Source organism: Apteryx mantelli, chromosome 2 (genome assembly GCF_036417845.1).
Source record: "Apteryx mantelli isolate bAptMan1 chromosome 2, bAptMan1.hap1, whole genome shotgun sequence".
NCBI lineage: Eukaryota > Metazoa > Chordata > Aves > Apterygiformes > Apterygidae > Apteryx > Apteryx mantelli.
In genome coordinates, this window is record NC_089979.1 from 23,729,532 (window position 1) to 23,752,321 (window position 22,790).

At 38.0% G+C, this 22,790-nt stretch overlaps 1 protein-coding gene across 5 annotated transcripts in view; it reads right to left on the bottom strand.

Annotated features, from left to right (window-relative positions):
• RAD54B (RAD54 homolog B) overlaps positions 1 to 22,790 on the bottom strand; it is a 101,750-nt gene that overhangs the window by 21,744 nt on the left and 57,216 nt on the right. For 2 of the 5 annotated variants that reach the window (XM_067290298.1, XM_067290296.1), the window contains exons 8-16: positions 22,172 to 22,379; positions 21,500 to 21,639; positions 20,349 to 20,639; positions 18,705 to 18,877; positions 16,088 to 16,349; positions 14,703 to 14,769; positions 14,193 to 14,393; positions 12,635 to 12,703; positions 9,482 to 10,989 (exon numbers count right to left, since the gene is read on the bottom strand). In XM_067290298.1, coding sequence (XP_067146399.1) covers positions 10,772 to 10,989; positions 12,635 to 12,703; positions 14,193 to 14,393; positions 14,703 to 14,769; positions 16,088 to 16,349; positions 18,705 to 18,877; positions 20,349 to 20,639; positions 21,500 to 21,639; positions 22,172 to 22,379 — 1,629 coding nt within the window. In that variant the 3' untranslated portion in view covers positions 9,482 to 10,771. Of the gene's footprint in view, positions 1 to 9,481; positions 10,990 to 12,634; positions 12,704 to 14,192; positions 14,394 to 14,702; positions 14,770 to 16,087; positions 16,350 to 18,704; positions 18,878 to 20,348; positions 20,640 to 21,499; positions 21,640 to 22,171; positions 22,380 to 22,790 lie in introns of those variants that run through there. The other 3 variants (XM_067290300.1, XM_067290297.1, XM_067290299.1) reach the window with 3 other exon arrangements.

The following is a 22,790-nucleotide window of genomic DNA, read 5'->3' on the forward strand; positions in this document are numbered from 1 at the left end:
CCAGGGGTTTCATAGTGGCAAGCTTTAAGAAACTTGATGCAGACCTGAGATTATCCCCATGAGTTTAAAACACCACATAGGTATTTAAAGACTTTAGACATTTCCCAGAAGAGACTGCAGTGGTAGAGGGATTTTAAGATTCTAGATCTTTAGGTGCTTATAGTAGCACTTGGACAGCACTTAGGTAACAGGATACTTTTGCTGACATAATCTTTACTGCCTGCATTGAGTTCCACTTGCTGTCAGACATCCACAACAGGGTGTCGATTGCAGCTATGAGTTACAACCACGGTCTTTTACATCAGTTATAAACCCACATGGCTCTCTTCACTGAAAGGTATAATCACATCGTAATTCATTTACAACAGAGCTGTTCACCAGACCAACATGTACATCATCGATTTCAATACAGAAAAATGGCAGTCGTGCCTTACTTCTGCCTGGAAGCAGCAGTCAGCTTCACATAAAGTCTTTATAGGAAAGTCTCCTTTCTGGCCACAAGCACTCCTGATGCTTGGCAGGATAATGGTCCTATGTCATCCTTACCTTTGAGGGCTCCCTTTAACACCCATCCCATAATCCAGCGCTACATGCTCTCTCATGAAGGGCTTTGCAGTCTCTCTCCTTAAATCCTGCTGTACAGTCACTTAAGCACTGCATAACGCAGATAAACTAGTGTGAGCAGCTGCTGCCACCCTCAGGTCACTCTTGCATAAAAGCTCTCTTTCAGCTTTTGGTGACTTGTCTCTAAAAAAAATAATTACAAGCAAACTCAGCAAAGTCATCGGCCAAAATGACTTTTGCACCTTATTGGCATGATGACACTGCTTGCCATGGATGAATCAAGTTTTTTTAATCTAAAATGTGCTATGTAAGATCAGGAGCAGAGGCAGCTCTGACATGGATGGAGCAGATGCAAGAGGACTGTCAGGGCCACAGTAACATCACATGACTGAGCTGGTTTCCTTGAGCTGTTTCAGGTCCAGAATTGAGACTGCAGTGCAGACCTGCAGCCACAGAGAAGCACCTATTTCCTCACTGCTGCACGATGCCTCAACTCTCTGCTACCCAAAAACCTCCAAGCCAGGAATACCTGGACAACAGGCCAGTCACCTGCATCAGGCTTGCAGGAACAAGAAGCTCCAAACAAGCTGTGGTCTTGGGAAGGTGTTAGCTGCAAGGGCTGGAACAGCAAGAGGGAAACAAAACCAGAGCTAAGGAAGGGGATGGCCTAAAGTCACCTTCATTTCCCACCTCCAAACCCCCAGGTAAATCCACAGATGGATTAGACACACACATACCATTACACTCCTTTTCCCAGCAGTAAGAGTGCATTTGCAGCTAGACTCCCAGCTGTGGTAAAGGTTGGAAAAGAGTGCTTGTGTCAAGCAATCTTAATTAGTTTTTAACAAGTATTTTGCTTGCATTTATACCACCACACACCACAACTGCATCAACTTGTACCAGCTGAGAAGCGTAGGTCTTGACACACTTGAGATGAGATAACCATGGGGAAAATTCAGACATGCTGCAAGCTCCTGTATTGCTCTGAAGGCAGCCAGTGCCTCTCCTTGGTTCCAGGCGTGCAGTGCTGCTGGAGCAGGGATGAGTTCAGCTGAGTAAACTTAGGTTCTGCACACTCATTTGTAACCAGAAGGCTGACTTTTGCTGCCTTGCTAGTTAAACAACAATCAATTTGAAGGTGGGCAAAATCTTTGTTCCTATTGCTCTCCTGCTGTACCTATGATCTTTCCAGCTCTGTGATACTTCTATAATTCTCCTCTGAAGAAAAAAAGAACTTAATTGTCTGGAGTCCACTTTTACTGGCACATACAAACACACAACTAAATAAACCATGTCTTGGGAAAAACTTTATGTCCTCCTTGATTGTGTACACTTAAGGACATTGCTAGTGGTGAGAATTTTCCCTGGAAGCTTGTTTCCAGTGATTCCCTGCACACTGAAATAGAGAGGAAGTAAAAATTCTTCTCCAAACAGGTTTTGCTCATAAGCGTTTCAACTCAGCATGGTCAGCAGTATTTTTATCCCCAGCATATTCTTCTCTCCTAGTATTTGTTTGATTCTGAGACCATCATAGCTGCTAGGGAATGAAAGCTCTAGCAAGGTGATTTCTGAGCTCTGCTTATCTTTCAAGTTAAAGTTGAGACTTTACAACTTACAACACTTTAGCAAGACCTCAAAGACCTTTTCAGGCCACTAAAGCTTGCAACATACTTGGGAGAGGGGGGCAGATATGGACTACTATGGCTTTGGGGTATTATTTTTTAATTTTACGGTTTATTTTTATTTTTAATTTTATAGTTATGCAAGGACAGAAGGACTCAATGACCATACAAAGCCATGGCTAAAAGCAGCTTGGGGAAAGCTGGTGTTAAAATTTCAAGTAGCCCTCAGGTTTAGGCATTCTTTCACTGTCCACTGACACACCAAAGACTCCTTGGTTAACACAGGCTCCTGGGAGCTGCCTCTCCCACTCTGACACCCAGCACTACCAACTCCCAAAGCTATCCTCTTGGCTTAGTAAAAGAAGACCTCACAACCCCTTCCAGGCCTGTATTTCATAATGCTAGTATCAAGTCTCCCACCACAAAACAGAATTCCTGAATTCTTTTCATATCAAATTTTTAAATCTCATGGTTCCTGACCAGATCCTATTGTCTAAATACATCACAGATTTTAAATCCCAAGGAACTTCTGAAGACAGTCGGTGGCTGTTTTCCCTCACAGATTCATACTTTCTCCATATGCCTAATGAAGTCCAGAGGATCACTGAATGACAGAACAATTTAGATTGGAAGGAACCTTTGGAGGTCACCTAGTCGAACCCTCTACTCCAAGTAGGGCCAACTTCAAAGTTAGATCAGGTTGCTCAGGACCTTGTCCAGTACAGTTTTGAAAACTGCTAAGGACAGAAATTCCATAGCCTTCTGAGAGACCTGTTTCAGTGTTACTCTCTCTTACTGTGAATTTTTTTTCCTCATATCCAGTCAGAATTTTTCCTTCTGCAGTTAGTAACTGTTGTCTCTTGTCCTTTTGCAGTCCACCTCTGACAAATGTCTACATCATCTTCTCTATAAACCCTAGGTCAGACCTTCCCCTTGTACAGCCAATTGTTGCATACAATTTGATTAATTTATCTTCACACTACTGCTAACAGGTGAGGAATTATTAACCACACTCTAGAGATGGAGAATAGAGACACACAAAATTTAAAGTCAAAGACATCCACTAATTTGGAATGCCCCTTTTGAGGCAAGTGGGACCAGACTTCCATAATAGAAAGCACTAATTCTGTTCACATCAATTGCAAAACTTCTTTTGCCAGTCAGACTGAAAGTTATCAGAAAACAAGAAAATGTAAGTAGTGATTCTCTTAGACAACTTTGATTTTAATGGCTTGCTCTGATGCACAACCAAGAAGTTCCAGTCTCCTTGGGCTGTAGTTAGGTGCCTTAACCTGTGACCCTCTTTCTTCTTTTTGCAACTCTCTGCTTTATTCGTCACATACTTTCAGACTGAAACAACAACTGTTTTACAATGACCTTCTTTATTACACAGATTCAACTTTTTCCCAGATCACTGTCCATCCTCTTAGCTGAATGAGGCAAGAAAACAGAACACGTGTTCATGCAGGACTTCATTATGATGCATATTTACAAGGCCATGAAAAACCCACAAGACCACTTTAATCCAATGCTTGCAGCTGGCAAAACAGTATTTATATCCTTTAAGAGTCTCTGCTGCAATGAAGGTTGTAAATATTTTCATCTGGATCATACTTTCAAATTTTCAGTGATTCACAAATCACTAGCAAAGAGAATTCAGTTACTCTGTAAAAGCTCATAGATGTCAGCTGAGAGGAAACAATCACTTTACCAATGACTTCATAGCTATTTGCTAAGAGAGGGAAAATGGTGAGACTCAGGAATCACGGGGTCCATTACAGAAGCTAGAGAAGAGCATTCTCCCCTGTTTCACCAAAACTTCTGCTCCTTTCTTTTTAGTGGTGGTATCTGGTTCCAACTTCGGTTTCTTCACTGTCTTATCCCCATCCATCCTGCTCACTCAGCAGGACCTAGCCTTCCTTGGCTTCTCTACTTGACTCTAATGCCCATTTTAGCCTTTGTCTACCCAGTTTCAGCCCTCCCTCCTACCTGTCTATCTCCTTGCTCCCCTAGCTCCCCTCCACTTCCTTTTCTCTCTCTACCCCAAACCTGATTGTACCAGTTCCCTTATCCCATATCACCTGGCCTTCTCTTTGGGCCTGGTTTTACTGCTCTGAATTGACTCTTCCTCCTTAAGGCTGGTGGGATGTTGGTAGGGTGATTTAACATGCAGATGAGACACTTCCGTGTTGCCAGCTGCTGCATTTGGACCCTGCCCAGCAGAGAACAACTGAAAGCAAGAATTACAGAAAGAATCCTTTCAAATAACTCCAGACCTTTGGGTCAGACTGTATTTAGTCACTCTGTGGATGTGGTGTATACAGGGGCTGATCACAGGTAAAAGCTATAAGGGAATGCAGCCTGCTCAAATTAGTAATCTCTAGCAGTTGTGAGCCTCGCACAAGCCGAATGTGGAAGGAATCAGAAGATGTTTTAGCTGCTCAGAAGGAAGTCTTTACCATACATGTTCCTAATGCCTTTTTTTTTTTGCACAGATTTATAAACTTGACTACATTGGTGCAGATTCTAAGGGGAATAGTGGAAAACATTCTAACACAAAAGTCATGCCTGTTCCTCTCATCTCTTCCATCTCTCTTTTAAGTCCTAAGCCATAATATGAAGGTGGGAAAGCATTTCAGCAGAAGGGTTTCAAGTTCTGGAATATAGACAAAACTAACTATTTTCTCCTACCCACATTCCTACGAATGGATCAGTCATTTTTTTCAGAAGCTTTCAGTTCAACACAAAAATATATCATCCTGGCAGCAGAAAATGATGGGGAAAATTTTAGTCCAAACATGAAAAGTTTCAAAGTAACAAGTGAATGAGAAAAGTGCTCTATGGCAGGAAGTATTGGGAAGCTTTAGCATTACAAAATACTGCTGACCCTTCTACATTTGTAGTAAATATGTCAAATTTGTAATTGGTATAAGCAAGCCACAAAGTTTCATCTACTTAACTCAATGACTTGGACATCCAGTCCATATCCCAACTCTGCAAGGTTTATGGATAAACCTTGACCCATCAACAAAACCCTGTTGTCTTAATGAGGCTCTGTCCAGACCTGTGTGTTAAAACCAGTCATGCAACAGGATGAAAACCCCAGCAAAGGCAACAGGTTCCAACTGGAGGGAGGAAATTTCAGGTTGCAGTTTTTACTCTTTGGCAAGCCCCATCCGTCAAACAAAACCTTCAAAAGTGAAGGGCCATGAGGGAGCTTGTTGCTACGTGACATAACTCACACTCTAGAAAACTAAAAACTGGCCCAAGGCAGGCATAATAAAGAGAAAAGAAAGACCTTCGATTAACTGACAGAAAAAAACAAAAATACTAGTTTGTAGGGGCACAGGCATTTGTCCCAGTGACTGACATCTTCCCTATTTGGAAGGAAATGAATTAAAGGAGAATGAAGAGTATATGTTATCAAGTGGGTGTAAATCAAACTAGGCAAACAAAAGAGCATAGGGAGAACTCAAGCTGACATTGAGGGAGAAGAGACTGAAAGAAGCAAAGACAGCTGATACTTATAAATAGACATATAGATTTCAACATATTGATGAAAAGCTGGGTGAAAGATAGTAGCAACCAATATATCTAATCAGGGAAGTTTCTAGTAAAATACTTGTAAGATGGCTATAGTGTTCCATATTATTTATCTGGGTCCTGATTCTGTGGTGCTTGTGCAAACATTTATTGCCACTTAGCCCCTTGAGAGTGAAACACTGCATCATACATTGTGAATTCTGTAGGTACAGTAAATTCTGTCTATGCTTTTAAGAGACCAGTCTAGCTTTTGTACTAACAGTACACAAGGCCTTGCTAAAAACAGATTTCAATTCAGTTCATCCTTCAGTTATTGTACAAAGCCAAAAGTGGTTTTCCTCAGTGTTTTGTGTAGCCTTCCCACATCTTTTAGCCACAAGCACATTATTTAAGCCACACATAAACAACCATGATTTACATCAAATTTTCATTCAGTGGAAAGCACATGAAAGAACTACTTTCCTTTTGTGTGTGCCTGCAAGGGCTGGAATCTCTCTTTGCAAATTCCTGCTGGAAACCCCAGGCAGCTGAAAAAGTCTGTTCCATATCTGGCATTTTAAGAAATTCCTGTGAGTTTATTCCATTACAGAATCATTCAGTCACCATTTGGCACCCTTTCTGCAGCAGATGACAAGTCAAGGAACTTCATGATCTCTGAAAAAGGCAGATCCTTAACTAGACTTGATGTCAGCATCTTGTGATAATGCAAAATACGTCTGTTGCAGTTATCATAAAAATTTGTATGACACCCAAAGCTATACATTTCTTTGACAATAATTGAATGATTGAATCCACATTGAATATAATTTGGATTGTTAGTCTGCAAGTGAAAAACAACATGGAATCATGATCTGAATTACAAAAAGAAAAAAAGGGGGCCAGTATATGTAAAAATTGAATCAACAAAAACAGTCATATGGAACTGGTTAATAGAACTTGATGTTGCACTAAGAAATAAATAAAATAACCACCTCTTCTACTTTTTAAAATCAGGGTAGGTCTAAATCCAGAACATACAGTACACTTGTCTTCTTGGCAGTATGCCCTGAACCAGAATAACAGAATTCCTCTAAAATCACCTCCTCCCAGCTGCAAGCTGGCAAGGAACAGAACATCGATTGCTGAATCTGAGGGCTGGTTGACAACACTCCTTGCCCAGTGGGATTCAGAGCTCTGAAGCAGCCATTCAAAGATTAGCAGACTGTTCCCTGAGAAGATGTGTATATCATCTTTGTGATCTGTTCCTCTGCTAGAGTGAGCACTTGCTCTCTAAGCCCACTGGTGCAAACCAGCTCAAATCTGTGTTATTCAGTGTGAGTGCTCTCTAACACACCTAGACTGCAATTCAGAGGATGCTGATGGTTACTAACTTGATAACCCCCAAACTTTCACATCAAACTTTTCACGGTCCGTTTAGCAGGCACTGCACTCACCCCTTGCTGCCTCATGCACACCACCATTCTCCATAAATATTAACTGATTCTGTAGCACTGATAAATGCCAAACACTAGTTGGCAACCTTTGCTTAGCATTTGTTGAAAAGATAAGCTACCTGCCATTGTGCTTACAATTGTGGTCTCTGCTGCTCTCGTTTCTCTTGCAGCACTCAAGAAGCCACCACTTCAGAGCTATTGCTAGGCCTGCTTCATGCTTTGGGGTGGATCCATGTGAATGACCACTAGGCAGATGAAACTTTGCATCTGGCAAAAACTAGAATAGGCAGCCAAGGACATCAACTAACACCTTGTGTTTCAAGCACTGCACTAGGACACAGCTGTGACTTCAACAGCCCTAGCCTCTCCCTTTCTGCAGAGCAGGATTTGGGTGCAGGAGGCTAGTAATGATTTGTGGGACCATGTGATGTAAACCCCATAGTGCTTTACACCTTGCATCACTAGCAGTAAATCCCGAAGCCACACCTGAGACCATCTCCTAGGACCTAACACTTGCCTTTCAGCACCAGCCACCTTCCTCACCCTCTGAGGTTCCAGGCATGTTAAAAGGGGCAACATGACCTTGTAGAGACTTGAAATTCTCAACATAACCTGATCAGTGAATAACCACATTAGGGTAAAATCACCATAAGGCCTTTGAAGCAGAAACCTTTCACCTATGGCTGGAGAAATTCACATCTGCATATGTTGCACCCTGTATGAAAATACAGATTATACTACAATTATGTCAGCAGGATGGGCTAACAGTCTCATTTTGCAGGCTTTTGTAGACTACTGTGGGAGGATCACAGATGGCATAATAAATTAGAGTCTGTATTCATGCTTCCTATATCTTACACAACCTATTCTTCCAGTGAGAACTCACATTTTCCAGGAGACAACAAATTTCAGAATCAGAGTTTCAATCTGCATCATGGGTGATGCCATATGCAACCTGTTATTTGGATCATATTGTCTTTCATGAGTAACTAAGAAGCACATACATGCTGCAGTCATGCCCAGAAGTCCTAAAGGGTTAAAGACGGGTGTACATTTGGCATGCTGGAGGACTATCCAACAAGTCTTCCACTAAGCATAATCATGTAGCTCCTGCCGCCAGAGTTCTAGTGCAACTTGGCATAGCAGGGTACAGATGGAGAATCATATCCAAGCAGTAATTGGCATTGCATGTCCTTGTAGAGGGTACTTTGGGCTTTTTAACCTTGAGACAGCATTACTTAGTGCTATAGCTCATCTCCTCATAATTGCCACAAAGAATCCCTCTCAGGACAATGACCTGAGCCTAGATCATCTTCACACATACAGCAATATGTGTCTGGGGGCTCATCTCCTCTGACCGCAAGAACTTTATGGCAGTCCTGCAACAATTTTTATTTTATTTTTAAGCTGCCAAAAATAAAACTACCCTGCAGGCCAAGAAATAACAGGGCTTCTCTGCCAGACTGTGTTCTGCCAGCATGCAGCTACAGTAGTATTGTGTGGATGGGTGCATGATGCAACAGCAAGTAGGATTGTCCGAGGGCAGAAATCAACATGTGAGCGTAGAAGGCCTGCTGAGATACCCCTGGACTGCCTCAGGCAGAGAAGATGAAACATGGTGTAGTGTTGACCCTGAAGCAAACTTTTTCCTGTTTCATGTCCAAGTTTCCTCAACAGTGTTTCCAGTTGGTTTGCTCCAAACCAGAGTGGACTAATGTGGGTATTCAGTGGAAATGACCAGGGTTCCACAAGCAAAACAGCAATGGAACCATACTGGCATCCACTATTTCATGTAGATGCAAGAAACCACATATGAGATCAGCATCAGTAGAGAACAGAGAATGCTGGCATGCTTCCTACAACCAGTGACAAGAGCAGAACTTTTAGAAACTTTTGGCCAGCACAGATCCAAATATTATTGGTCTCAGATTATTATTAATTACATTAATCATTAATATAAAGATTGGCTAGAATCTGGCTTTGACTTACATAGCCACAGGCAAATTTTGGCCTATGTTAATTAAAATAAGCTGTGGGAACTGTAACGTGTCTGACAGGCTTTGTCTAACAGAAAATGGGTACCACAACAGCACAGCACCTGGGTAAGAACACCCACCAGGCTCCATCACATACAGGGTGAAGAACAGGCTCTTTGTAACAGATAGACTAAAATTTTAAAGAATTAAACTCTATCAACAGCAATACACTTATCAAGACATTAACATCATTCTAATTGTCACCAGGAACACAAACGCCATGCCAGCAAAACTTACCATTTATAATGTTTGTATTTAATGACTTTCTCAATCATTCCCTCACTTCATTTTTCATTATTTGCTTGTGACATTTAGCTATTAGGGGCAAAGAAAATTCAAAAACCCCTCTGAAATAGATATGGATGATGAAGAGAAGTTAGTTACTACATCTGTATTGCACAGTGCATGGGATTTCCAGTTTCCGAACAGCATCAAAAAGTAAGGAAAAGGTTTGATGATGGGTTAGGATGAACTGTGAACTAGGGGAGAGCACTAACTACTATAATGTGTAGAACAAACCAATTTTAATTTTTTCTGAAAGTTGGTTGGGCTTTTTAATGGGCCACCAGTATCACAACATGTACCAAATACTAAGAGGTTATACATCATGTAGCACAATGCAGGATCACCACAATGGAGCTCTCTTCTTGCTCAAGGCCTTGAAAATCCTACAAATTTGCAGTATTTCTGAAAATTATCCAATCATTTGTTCTTCTGAGCCTTTCAAAGTCCAAAGTCAAACTTCACTTAAAAGCCATAATTTGATTTCAAACTTTTGCACCTTCACAGACGGAAGGAAAATATGGTCATAATAAAAATATACAATGAAAGTGTGTGCAATACTCCAGTGTTCAGCAAAAAGAGTCTTTGTATGTGGTTAGCTAAAAATGAGATAAGCCTGCATTCTATGTCTGAGGAATGAAGTCTGTTTATTTTCCCAAGTAAAAGCAACAGGAGAATTTCTTAAGATTTTGACATAATATTAAGCTGTGGTCTCAGAATTTTGGACCTCAGTGGCTATTACTCCTTGTTTCATTAAATTGTAAATCCAAGGAAACAAACAGCTATCTTGTCATAAAGCTGCAGTTATGCAGATCTGTAACTTAGCTGTCAAAACATAAATCCAATCAGAATCTTGTAAACAGCATATATACTTATGTATACAGTATTGCCTAATCTGTCTTTTAAAATCTGGCTGAAGAGTTGCCAACTTCACATTTACAGGTAATAAATCATTACGATCAAGTGAAAACTATAAAACAGAAAAAACATACATGCGAATATGTATAAAAACAATCTTACTAATTATGATACCAAAAGAATAGAAGAGTTGAAAGGAAAGTTAGATTTATAAGTCTGTATTATAATTATTGTATATATGATTAACTTAGTAATAGCTGTAACTTTGTAAAAACATCAGGAATAACATTTGCACAGAAACTCATCAGAAAGACACAAAACAGAATTTGGCAAAAAGAACAAAAGGTAACTGCATATCATTTGCTTACTATATCTATGAGGAGGAGGATGAAAATTGTAGGGAAATACAAGTTTCCCTGCAGTTTAAGTTTTATTAGGTGGGGGAAGTCGGACTAGCTACATTCTGGAAAATGAAAGAAACATTCTCCTTTATCCTTTCAAGGAAAGGATCATCTAGAATCTGATGTCGCCCAGAGAAATGTTTCCATTGCATCAACTGTGACATGGAGAGTGGTTTCTTTGAATTAGGCTTCCCAAGGTTTTGTCCAAGCTGGCAACCTCTAGACACTGAAGGCTTTTCTGAGGAAGGATCTGAAAAATGATACAGCAGACTAATCAGAGAAAACTGAGACAGAAGATTCTTAGTCTGAATCAGTAAGCCAGTTGGTGATAATGAATGAGGGAAAAATAGAACAGTAAGTGTAATCCTTCTATGTCAATGAAAACCAAACCTATGTATCCACAGTCAGAGGGGAAAGGCTCTTTCTTGCTCACTGACTGAGTTTATCAAAATCACCATATGCTAGCACAAAGACAAATCCTTTTATAAATAGATGGAAAAGGAAATGCCTTATCTGGCAATTTCCCTTGTGCTCTCTTCCTAATTCTGTGACATTTTGGCTGTCCACATTCTTTAAGTAACTCTGAATATGGAAGTATGCTGCAGCAAATCTCATGCTGGCTTCTGTTTCCTCCCAGAGGAGTCATTGCAACCAGCTAAGAATAGTTTGGATAGCTAACTATTTCATTGACTCAGCACACTAGAAGTTGATCTCTAGTGCACTTCGTATGTCCTGGTTATGCCAAGTTGTTTAACAGTATATTGTATATATTGTGTGTCACAGTAAGGAGAGGACTATTTCCTGTGAAGCACGTAGGCAGAAATTCACTTCACACATAGGATTCTAGAGCCCCAAGCAATACCAGGTCATTGCAGAGTATCTTATGTTTTGCTGACTTCATGATTCATCTCACACATGTGACAAAGAAATGAGTTTGGATGGACAAAATTGCATCACTTGTTATTAGTTTAAAACATGTGGTCAAATATTTTCATAACAAAGTTTCATAGGAAAGATCAGTGATATGAGCAGCATGATGACTCAGAGTATTCTTGAGATTTTGAAACTTTTACCTAGAGAGCCCATAAAGACTTATACATATAAGACTTTCCTTTTGACTGACATATGATGTACATTTGTGCTAGGCTTGAAACATCTTTTACTGTCCAGAAGAAAATTTAGGATAGATGAACTTCTCAAATCCTTAGGGATTCTGCATTCTTAACTCCATAAGCTAAACCATGATCCGATAAAATAATAGGCTTTCAGCTTTGTAGCTCATCCGAAAACCAGAAGAGCAAGCAACCCATCTGCAAGATCCACATGCAGTTAATTGCTTCCTTTCTAGAGTCCTGTGGTTTGCTAAAGATTGCCTCAGTATGAATGGACAACAGGATCTTGATCAAGAATACCCAGTCTCATTGGTAGGTCTAATGGAGATCCCAGTGCCAAGATAATTAGGTCTTAAATTCATTTTAAGCTCAGATATTGTGTAGCCTGTATTATATTGCTTTGTTCCTCTTCAGTTTATCTTTTGAATCATGATTGCTAGAAATGTAGGAGACATAATGAGTGAAAGCTCTTGGCCTCTTCTCTGCAATAGCACCCATTCCCAGTAACCTGAAATCTGGTTCCCCAGCGAAGTAACTGGACAGCTTTCTGGTCTTGGGAAAGGCAAAGAGACCAACTAATGGTAGCTGCATTCTGGGGTGATCAGACTGAAGACCACCACTCACAGCAATTTGACTAGGGAACTGCTGAGCCAGTTACCTGCTCTTTAGGACGCCAAACTTTCCCTTGCTCATTTCCACCACTTAAATTTAAGAATGACCTTCAGGTTTTTCTTTGATTTACCACCACAAAGGTTCTGTTCAGTAGGACCAAGACATGATTACCTTTGAAGTTCTGATTACATTCACTGCCCTGAAGTTCAAGAGGCTGAAGCTGTGGTTGAACTGATGAAACTAATATGTGTTCAAAGCATAAGAAAAGCAGTCAAGAGTAATAATACAATTGCTAAATGCTAAATAAAATTATATGCACCTGTGTTCACCACAGAAGTAATGTTATAAAATTTCTTTGGATCTTTGCAGTCCAGGAGCTCTACTCCCTGCCTCATTGCACATTAGTGAGAAAACATGGCTAACATTTAACAGCAAAGGTGCCTTTTCCACACAGATCTTGTAACAGTACCTAACTGGAAGCTGGCATATTTTAGAACAGCATCTGAGCTATATATTTACCTATGCAAAAACAGAAGGTCTAATTCTTCAACCATTAAAGAAAGATACAAAGACATTTAAGTCAATATTTGGAGCAAAAATAAAGGAGAAAGTTAAATTCTTAAGGCTACAGAAGTATTATGCATTTCAATAACCAAGCCCTCCCCCACTTTGGGTAGAATGAGATGAGAAAGGAATACAACTTTAGCCTGTTACCTGGAGGCATTCAAACCATCAAGCAAAACAGTCACATTGGGTTTGTATTACTTAATTCCTTATTTGTGTCTGTCAAGAATATGAACACTCTGGTAGCCATTTCTTTGGCTCTTTTTACAGTGGTATCTTACTATGGTATTTTATCGTGGTTTTACTGTGACATTTAGAAGAGATAAATATTTCCACCTCATTATCACATTTATGTATATTGTATATGGATATTTCATGCCCAAAGGAAAGAAATACATCAGGGCAATAGACATTCTTTCCTTTGAGAAACTGGATGAGCTACAAAAACTAGAATGGATGGGGTGTAAACATAATTTAAACAAGGTAATACTTTTTTTTTTTTAATAATCCTGCTCCTTACTTAAACCTACATACAACATGGTATTAACACAATTCTGACATGCAGAAAGAACAAGAGAGTCATGTTCCCGCAGAAAGGATAGATGCAAAAATCTACAATTTGGGTTTACAACTGCCAGGGCATCTTCCAGCATTTCTCAAATGATTATTTTAATCATCCTGCATCAACATTAGCTAATAATTGTGAAACGAAAGGCTATATTCAGAGATTTGGCATATCATTATCCAGATCTTCATCTGGTACTTGCTGGTGAAGCTGTCCACAGGTAAACAGCTTTTGAACTAACTTGTTGCATTTTTACCAGATAATCATTATTGTCCTTGATTAGTTTGAAACAAAATACTATATAACCTCATTTGGTTGTTATCAGTCACTAGTCCTGCTGGCCATAGCTAATTCAAGGAATTAAGAGGTGGGATATATGCACTGATTGTTACTGCAAGGAGCGAATCTTTTCTCTTCTTCATCTTGTTAAGGGGTCCTATAGATTAGAAAAATCAGGCAATATCTGGAAGATCCCACAAAGAATTTCATTACTTTAATCCTATTTTACTGGGTGTCAGAGTTTTCTCCAGTGACAGACCATATACTGAAAATGGATGGCCTTCATCAGCGACAGCTAGAGATAATGAAAAAGAAACTCACTTTGATGATCTTTCTTTCCCATACAATTGCACTCAAGCAAGTCATGGGTAACACAGCTGGAATCTTCATGAAGTGTAAAGAGATTTCTAAGCTCCTCAGTGGAAAAGTGGATGTGTTCAGATGTCTTGGAAAGGTCTACAACTGCCCCAGAAAGATCTTGCTTGCTGATCTGTCTTTGATAAATCTTCTCTTCTATTGAGCCTGTATTGAAAAAACAGTAGATACATAGGGTTAATTTTTGGCCTGTACTTCTCAAAAAGAATAGTCAAATACATTTTTTGTAACGATATTAATAGGAAATGCTGAACTATTATTTTCAGCTATTAAAACAAGAGCAAAGCAAAGGCAAATGAATCGATGTGATATCTCTATTTTAAATCAATTCAGAGTGAATTATATATATATTTTTAAAGAATGAATGATTTCCAAAAACATTCCCTCCACTTCTTTTATTGACAAAATGTCAATAGCTATTCTCACTCTAGGATATGTCTGAACATCATCTCCAACCTGTGGTTAGCAGTCTGTAGATGCACACAGTATGTTTCTGACCATCTCTCCACACCCTGGCCATTGCCTAAAGAAAGCAAAAAGATTAAGATCCTTAACAGCCTGCTCTACAGTTATATTTTAGGTAAAACTTGCAGCCTTTTCTCATCAAATTACCAGTTCTGCTAGCTCATTCAAAAGGATGTTGTCCAAACAAAGCATTCCTTAATAGTTGTCTTTGATTGTTTTTATAAAAACCTTCTGGTATTAACTGTAAATAACTTCTAAAATGTGATTTACTTTCTAATATTTATGCTCCTCTTTCTTTCTGTATGAAACTAGGGGTTCCATTTCTTTCCTGCCAGTAATTCTCTCTTCATGTTTTCTAAGCATTAGTAACGGTTTAATATCTCACAGGAATATTCATCATTTTCCTATTCTCCAGAAACACTTTTGCTACAATATATCTTTAAAAATGACATTTCCATTTCTATTAAAATTGTAAAATTAGTGTTTTGTACACCCTTTAAATCTTAAACAAACAAAAAAGTAACTGAGAGAGTACAGTTATAGGATTTTTGTCAAAAACATAAGGATTACAAATACATATTTGGTACAGGTACTCACAACAGGGCATGCAGTATTTGGCAAGCTGTAGTAATTTTGACTGATTTACCGACTCTTGTTTCAAGCAACAAGACAAGTGACCACATGAGGGTACTGATTCACACTTGAAACAGGAGTACGGCCAAGAATCAGAGCTTATTTCAGGTATTAAGCACTTAGCATTAGCGTATAATCAGAGGTTTCTTACTGTGTTTATACAAAGACTTTTAAAAAACTGTTATTCTTAAGAAGTATTTTAACCAAGCATTCTTACGCCAACTAAATAATCCCTTCAGATCAAAAGTACCATTACAAGAATAGCATGACACTTGGCTTTGTTTTCTTTCTTTTAGCATGGCTGCCACATGATTTTCTCATTCTCTTAATTCTGCTCAGGACCTCTCCCTTTTTCTCAGGTTTTGTTTTGTTTTTCTCAGCAACACTCACTGCACAATCTAATCATAATTTTCTTTTCTTTTTAGAAAACAACAGCTTTCCAGTTAATAGGTGATCAGGAGACACAGGGGGCACATGACTCACTTCTCGAAGGAAACTAGAATTTACTCTCTTCTTTTTTTACTGCAAGGGGGCTTCTAATGATACCAACATATATAATCTGACAGAGAAACGTTTCTCTTTTTTTTCCCCTCAGATAGAGCTTTCCTCCGATATTATACTTGTCCTGACACGATGGAATGATAATCAGGTAGCAGTAAGACATGTAAAGTCAGACATTTCAGAATCAATCAAGAACTCATTTGATGCCCATCCCAACCCACACGTACACAGTTGTGTCAGACCTGAATATCTGTAGCTGGATTCCAGTCGATATCATACAGGATCAAATGAGATGCTCCAACCAGATTCAGTCCTACCCCCCCAGCCTTTGAACTCAGCAAAAAGATAAAAGCTGGGCTGAATTTATTATTAAAACTATCAACAATCTGTTGCCTCTGGGAGACAGGAGTGTGTCCATCAAGTCTAGTATAAGAGTATCCATAACGTTTGCATGTATCTTGTAATATATTCAATGTCTGAGTGTAATTGGATACCAGCACAACTCTGTCAAACAAGAAAAGAAGTTATCTTGTTATCTTAGACCTTGGTAAAGTTAAAGTACAGTAACAAATTAATGAAGACATCTAAGGAAATAAAAATCACAAGTCAAGTAAAAATTACACATCAACCTGAGATTACTCATAAATTGTAAAACATAAAACATTTAATATTAATTTGAAGCACATATAAGATTTGGATGCATTATATCTACTGTCAAGCATTCACATGTTAAGTATTTTTTTCCAACAGAATTTGACTTAATGCACAGATTGCAGGGGTCCAGGACCAACCACAGAGATAGATTATTATTTTTTAATCTCTACTTACACAAAATAGCCGTTGTTAAGAAAAAGTACATTTGCAAAGGGTGTCATAGAGGCTAATACACAGTATATGTGGCCCTACATTTTTACTTACACTTTTTAAGGAGATTGGAATTGAGCCTGTATATTGAAAAAAACTATTTAGTACCGATGACAGCAGAGAAACAATACAAAAAAAACATAAATAGTACTGAATTTAAGCAGCAAAACTTTAAAAAAGCTACTGTGGAGTTATGTACACAATCTAGGAGAATTCTGAGAAACAAAATCATGAGAGTCACATAAGAAGACAATGCCTCTTGCCTACATCTTGAGATTGAAAGGAAAGGGGATGAGGGAGAGCGAAGGACTTCATAAACATTATAGTTTTAGCAGGGTAGTGTTAAATCAGTCTCTTGGTCCCTTAAACTAATGGCCTATACTATGTCAATGTTTTTCCTCAGAAATTTTGACTACATAAGTTTCAGAGATCTGCAAATCTAGAACTTCTATCCTTCTAGGTATTGAGGACAATTCTACTGAGAGAACAAAGAAAGATCTATTGAATTTAAACCATAAATAAAATAATAAGCAGATAGGACATTTGCTGCAAGATCTTTTTTGGTGAGGTCTTTTGTACTCTAAACTCAATTTACAAAATTCCATCAAAGATGCTCCATTTTTTAAGTTATTTTTGATTAAAAATAAATACAGAAGAACTAGACAGATAATTCGGAGAAATCTGGTAAATTAGCATGTTAACATTGTTTTAAAGTATTTTTTGTTGTTACAGTTGACTCTACAAATGAACTACATCCAAGACTTGTTTGTAAAGACTTTGCAAGATTGATTTTTTTTTGTCAAACTAAAATTCTTACCTTTGTTTTCACTAACAAATAGAATATATACTTTTTAAGGAGATTGGGATTGAGCCTGTATATTGCAAAAACTATTTAGTACTGATGACAGCAGAGAAACAATACAAAAAAACCCATAAACAGTACTGAATTTAAGCAGCAAAACTTTAGAAGTTGCAAAATAAAGCCTCAACACTAGCTGCAACTCAGCAGCTTCCACAGCACTGATACAGGGGACGCTGCTTTTTCCTAAAACTTCCCATACTTTTTGGCTAGAGGAAATAAGGCTAGTTCATTTAGGTATTTAGCTGTCATTGGTTTCAATGAATGTTAGGCATATAAATACCCATGACAAGCTCAGCTTTTCTGATTTGTAAAAAAAGAGTATTGGAAAGAAACAAACTCCATTATATCAGTGCTAAGAGATATGCTGTTACTTCCCACTACTGAATTGCAGCATGTCCTATTTAGGCACCAATTTGCATCAACTTAAATAAAAACTGAAAGATAAATACTTTTAGAATAGCTGGACTTTAGGGCATGGGCACACACAAATCTTACCACGGGATACAAGAGTATGTGAGATTCCCATGAATGAGCAATTCCCCTATAACTGGCCTTGTGCATTCTATAAGTCCAGCATAAACTGCAAGAGGCTTTGCTGCCTGTCAGTGCCATTCACCATGGGGGACACAAGCAGTTGCTGTGCCAGGTCACCTGTTGGGACTTACTCCTGTGAACGTCCCCTACACAGAAAAGGCAGCAAGCACTGAATAATCAAACACGATAAAAGAGGAAAGAACTCATACTCTAGCAACTAAAAATATTTTTGTGTAATTTTAAGTATTTAATACATTAAATAGTTGCCTCAAGGAGATGCAAGGCATTAGAAAGTCTGTGCAAGTACAGGTAGTATGTCATAGTACAGGGGCTGTAGCAAACACTTTCTTAGTTGTTGGAACTCAGCATGAAAAGTTCATTTAGCTGGAAATAATATAAGGAGCAACTTTGAAAATTATGCCAGCTCCAAATCCTAGTTTAGTAATTTAACAAGGAAGAGCCAGGAGTATAAGGCATAAATATACTTAGCACCTCTGCAAAGCCTTTATTTTGAATATTACGTCACTATACATTTGAAAAGCAAAACAGAATAACTAGATCACCTCCATATCTCCCTTTTACTTTTCTTTCACACTTGCCTTTCAGAAGGGCTGAGTTCATGGATTGCAGCCAACAGCCTCACCAGCACCTGCAGCTTTCCTGAGCCAGTTTCAGAGGAAGTGTCAGGAGTGTAATCTTGTGGGAAGACATCTGTTAAACCTTCATAGAGACTGGATTCGTCATGCTCATCACACGCAGAATCACGTTTTTCCTATGAAAAATAAAAGGATTCAAGCTCCATGTCCTCTCTGAAATAATTTTGTTAAACTTTGCTAATATTTTTATTACGAAGAAAAAATGAAACATCAAAAGCCACCATAAACTAGTGTATCATGTGAGCACAATAGCCTCCCATTACTGCATTGAAAGCACAGTTTAAAATACTGATAGCATTTACACCTTGGTTTATATCCTATAATCTAAGACATTATTTACAACTAAGTAGAGAACAAGTTGAAATACTGAGAACTGAAAAATGTGTTTTACTTCTACTTCTCTTTCTAAAAGACCAAACAGATAGTCACACAGTAAAGTCAGATTTTAAACTTGGAAAAAGAAATCAATGCTCAGTTTATTCTTTCCAAACCCCATGATACCTTATTACCAAACTCCACAAACATTCATTTCTTTAGAAAGATAGTGTCATTAAGATTCAGATATGTAACTGGAAATGAAGAAAAGCTAGCAAGTAATAACAGAGTTAAAATAAAATAAAAAATACAAGTAATATTTTACTGCAGTTTGAAAATCATTGTTTCACAGGAAGGAAAAAGTTGAACTAACCAAATCCCAAAACCACAACAGTAATAAATGGCTTGCATTAACCTTCCCATTAGTTTCTAAAGAGTTAAGCTTTCACTTACGAAAAATTTCTGATACTTATACTATGAAGTAAATTCAGTGAACATAGGCAGTTTTGTCAGTCACAGGCAGGTTCATGCTATGGACATCCCTACAAAGTCTGGAAGAACATCTTTAAAGAAAGATTTATATTTCCACTCAACTTGCTTGGACTTTGATTAGTGGCCACAGAAATAAGTTTTACTGACTTCTAGCTATCACACTATTTACCTATAGGAATGAGAACATTTCTGTATAAATAACCAGTTGCACAGTGATAGGATTCCAGTAAAACTGGAACTGGAGACATCTAGTATCTCTGACACATAGAGCCTGCAGCTCCCACTGTCACTGAACTTGAAGAGGGAAGTGTACACAAGAAAGGGTGAAAATCATCATGCGGACAGGGAGGTTTCAGAGGAACCAGCAGACAGAGAATTCTCTAACTAACTTTGAGTTAAAAGATTTATCCAGATGCATCAGCATTCAAAATTACATTCCTATAGAAAAATTATTTTATAATAAGTGTTGTTTGTAAAATTCACATTTGTATGTATTTTTACAAGCATTCACAGACAAGATTAAGAGGGTAAATAAAAGAAGGTAATAAAGAACAAGAAAATACTCTAAGGCAACAGGAAACATGTTAGATATATTCCCTGTGTGCATTTCCTAACACGTACGTTTTTGAAAGCCTGTCTCCTAAAAAGCAAGTCATATGTGAGGAGAGAGTATGAAATGATCTTTGGGAACATGCACATTGACCATAACATATTTCTAGTGACCTTTGTTTGCTGAAATGACTAATTGCAGGCGTCCCCCCTACACACACAGATAGATACCTTTATGGCTTTAAAGAGAAGACTAGGATGATTGCAAAGTTTTTTCAAAGCTCCTATGCATATTAGATAAGGACTATTTTCTAGTCTGCCTTGTAGACAGGACCTAACAACTTGCGAATTAAGCAGTTTTCGATACAGTTCAAGTTGCAGTGCTGTTGGTCGGCAGAAGATTACGCTCTCCTTTTTGGGGGGGAGAAATTTGTTTATAACCTCCTGAGTTCTCCTAAGAATAAAGAGTCCAGTTAGGCGTGTAAGTTCTGATGCTCTATTTTCTCCTAATTCCTTTTCTTCCTAAAAGAACAAAGCACAAAATTAGTGCCAATTTTGCATTCCATCAAGATTCCACAATAATTTTCTATGTGATCACAATAATTTTCTATGCAATCGCAATGATTTTCTATGTGATTTTAATTAGGCAGAAATGAACAGTTTAAATGTATGATAACACTTTCTGACACAGGGCTATAGTGGTTGGTTCTTTTCCAATCACTATGACTGCATTAGCTTAGTTCTAGGTCTGGCTTCTAAAGTCTTAAACAAAGGAAGATAATGTCCCAGAAGACATACAAGGCTCAATTTATATTCCAGAATTTCTTGACTGATGCAACAAAATCATGCAGATTTTGCAGTACTGTGAAGAAACCATGAATGAATAGCATATAATCATACAGCAATTTGCATGGTATTTGTGGGAATGCAAGGTGTTGGAAGAATACATTTTGCCTGATTATGAATAGGCAGCTAAGGTGCTATGATCTCAAGAGGCATGTATTCCTCCACCTCCCTTTGGAGAACAACAGTATTTTATTTCAAATAGGAGGCTGAAAAGCTTTCCTTACCATTAGTAGTCCTGAACTATGCCAAAATGCCAACTTTTCCAACTATTTTGGTACCCCCCAACAGGTTTAAACATAAGCTGGGAACACTGAACTAGGACCTTACACACAAAAAAAGACAGAGAATGCACAGTAGCATCCAACCCCCCAAATATATTAGATCTAGGATCCTCAAAGGAGGCAAAAAAATTGTTTGCTTTGAATAACCTAGGCAGAGTTTAATTATTTAAACCTCATTTTATTCCATAGGAAGTAAATTTCACAATGCTCTCTATGAATTTTCTGCTATAATTGCATTTTTTTTTAATAATATACCTTTGTTGCTGAAGGTTCTCTGGACCTGACAATAGGCTCCTCATATATCTTTCTATATGTGGATAAAGAACCAAGTATTCCTGGATTTACAAACTCTATTAATGCATAAAATTCTTGCAAGTCGTTTTGGATTGGAGTACCTGGAAAGAGAAAAAAATAATTCTGCATTTTTCAGGTTTTTCTTGAAACTGATAGAAGTACAATCATTGAATTCAGAGTTTAATGTTGAGAATGCACTCTGAAGACAGATGTCTTATTTCAATGTGAATTACTCAGAGTACTAATTAATCTACAACTTTATCATGACTAATAAACTACTGTCTGTAACTATACAGACTGCAAATTTAGTTATTGTGACAAATGAATTAAAAAAATTAATTTCTAAATCAATTTGATTAAATAAATACAAAGGAAAACAATGCTTGTGTATAAACAGAGTCCTGACTCTCTTATAGAAGTTCCCAGACTGCTCGCCAGTCCCTGAAATTAGATAAATTTTGAATTTTTTATAAAACATTTTTGGAAATAATCTGTTTTCACAAGACATATTGTATTTAATACCAATTCCCAAAATTTATACTGTACTCCTGCTGTACTTACAGTATCTTTATCCTTTACCCCACCTTGCACTTTTAGCATAACTAAATATTAGAAGTAACCATAGATACTAACCAGTAAGGATAATTCGTCTCTCACAAGACAGACTAGTGAGGGCTGTAGTTGTCTTAATAGAGCTATTTTTCAGACGATGTCCTTCATCACAGATAAGGAGGTTAAATTCTGCAGCCTGAATTTGATCCAACGAGCGCAGTAGCATCTCATAACTGATTATCATAACTGAATAAAGTGGAGAACTGATGAATTCTTCTACTTTGTGATCCTGCAAGCATAAAAGAAAATACATGATACAACTATCTATTTGAAGATCACTCATCATATTACTTAATCACCCAGTGCCTACAAAAATTTTTCCAGTGTGACACAAAACATTTACTGCCTCCTCCAAGAGTTTGGATTATTGATTCTTTCCTAATTTGCAAAAGAAATATGGGATCTGATACAGCAATTTAGAATTTTACCACCTTATTAACTGACAGTTTATTATTCTTTCAGGCCTTCAGATCCTCTGAGACACATTACCATGAAGGTGAAAAGCACAGACTCTCTGTAACAGCTTCCCACTCCTGGCATTTAGGTGAGCTTCAGATGGATAATTAAAACTGAGATAATGAACAGACATAAGTAACTGCCTGTACATTCACTTTGGGATCTCCAGCTGCAGTGTGTGATG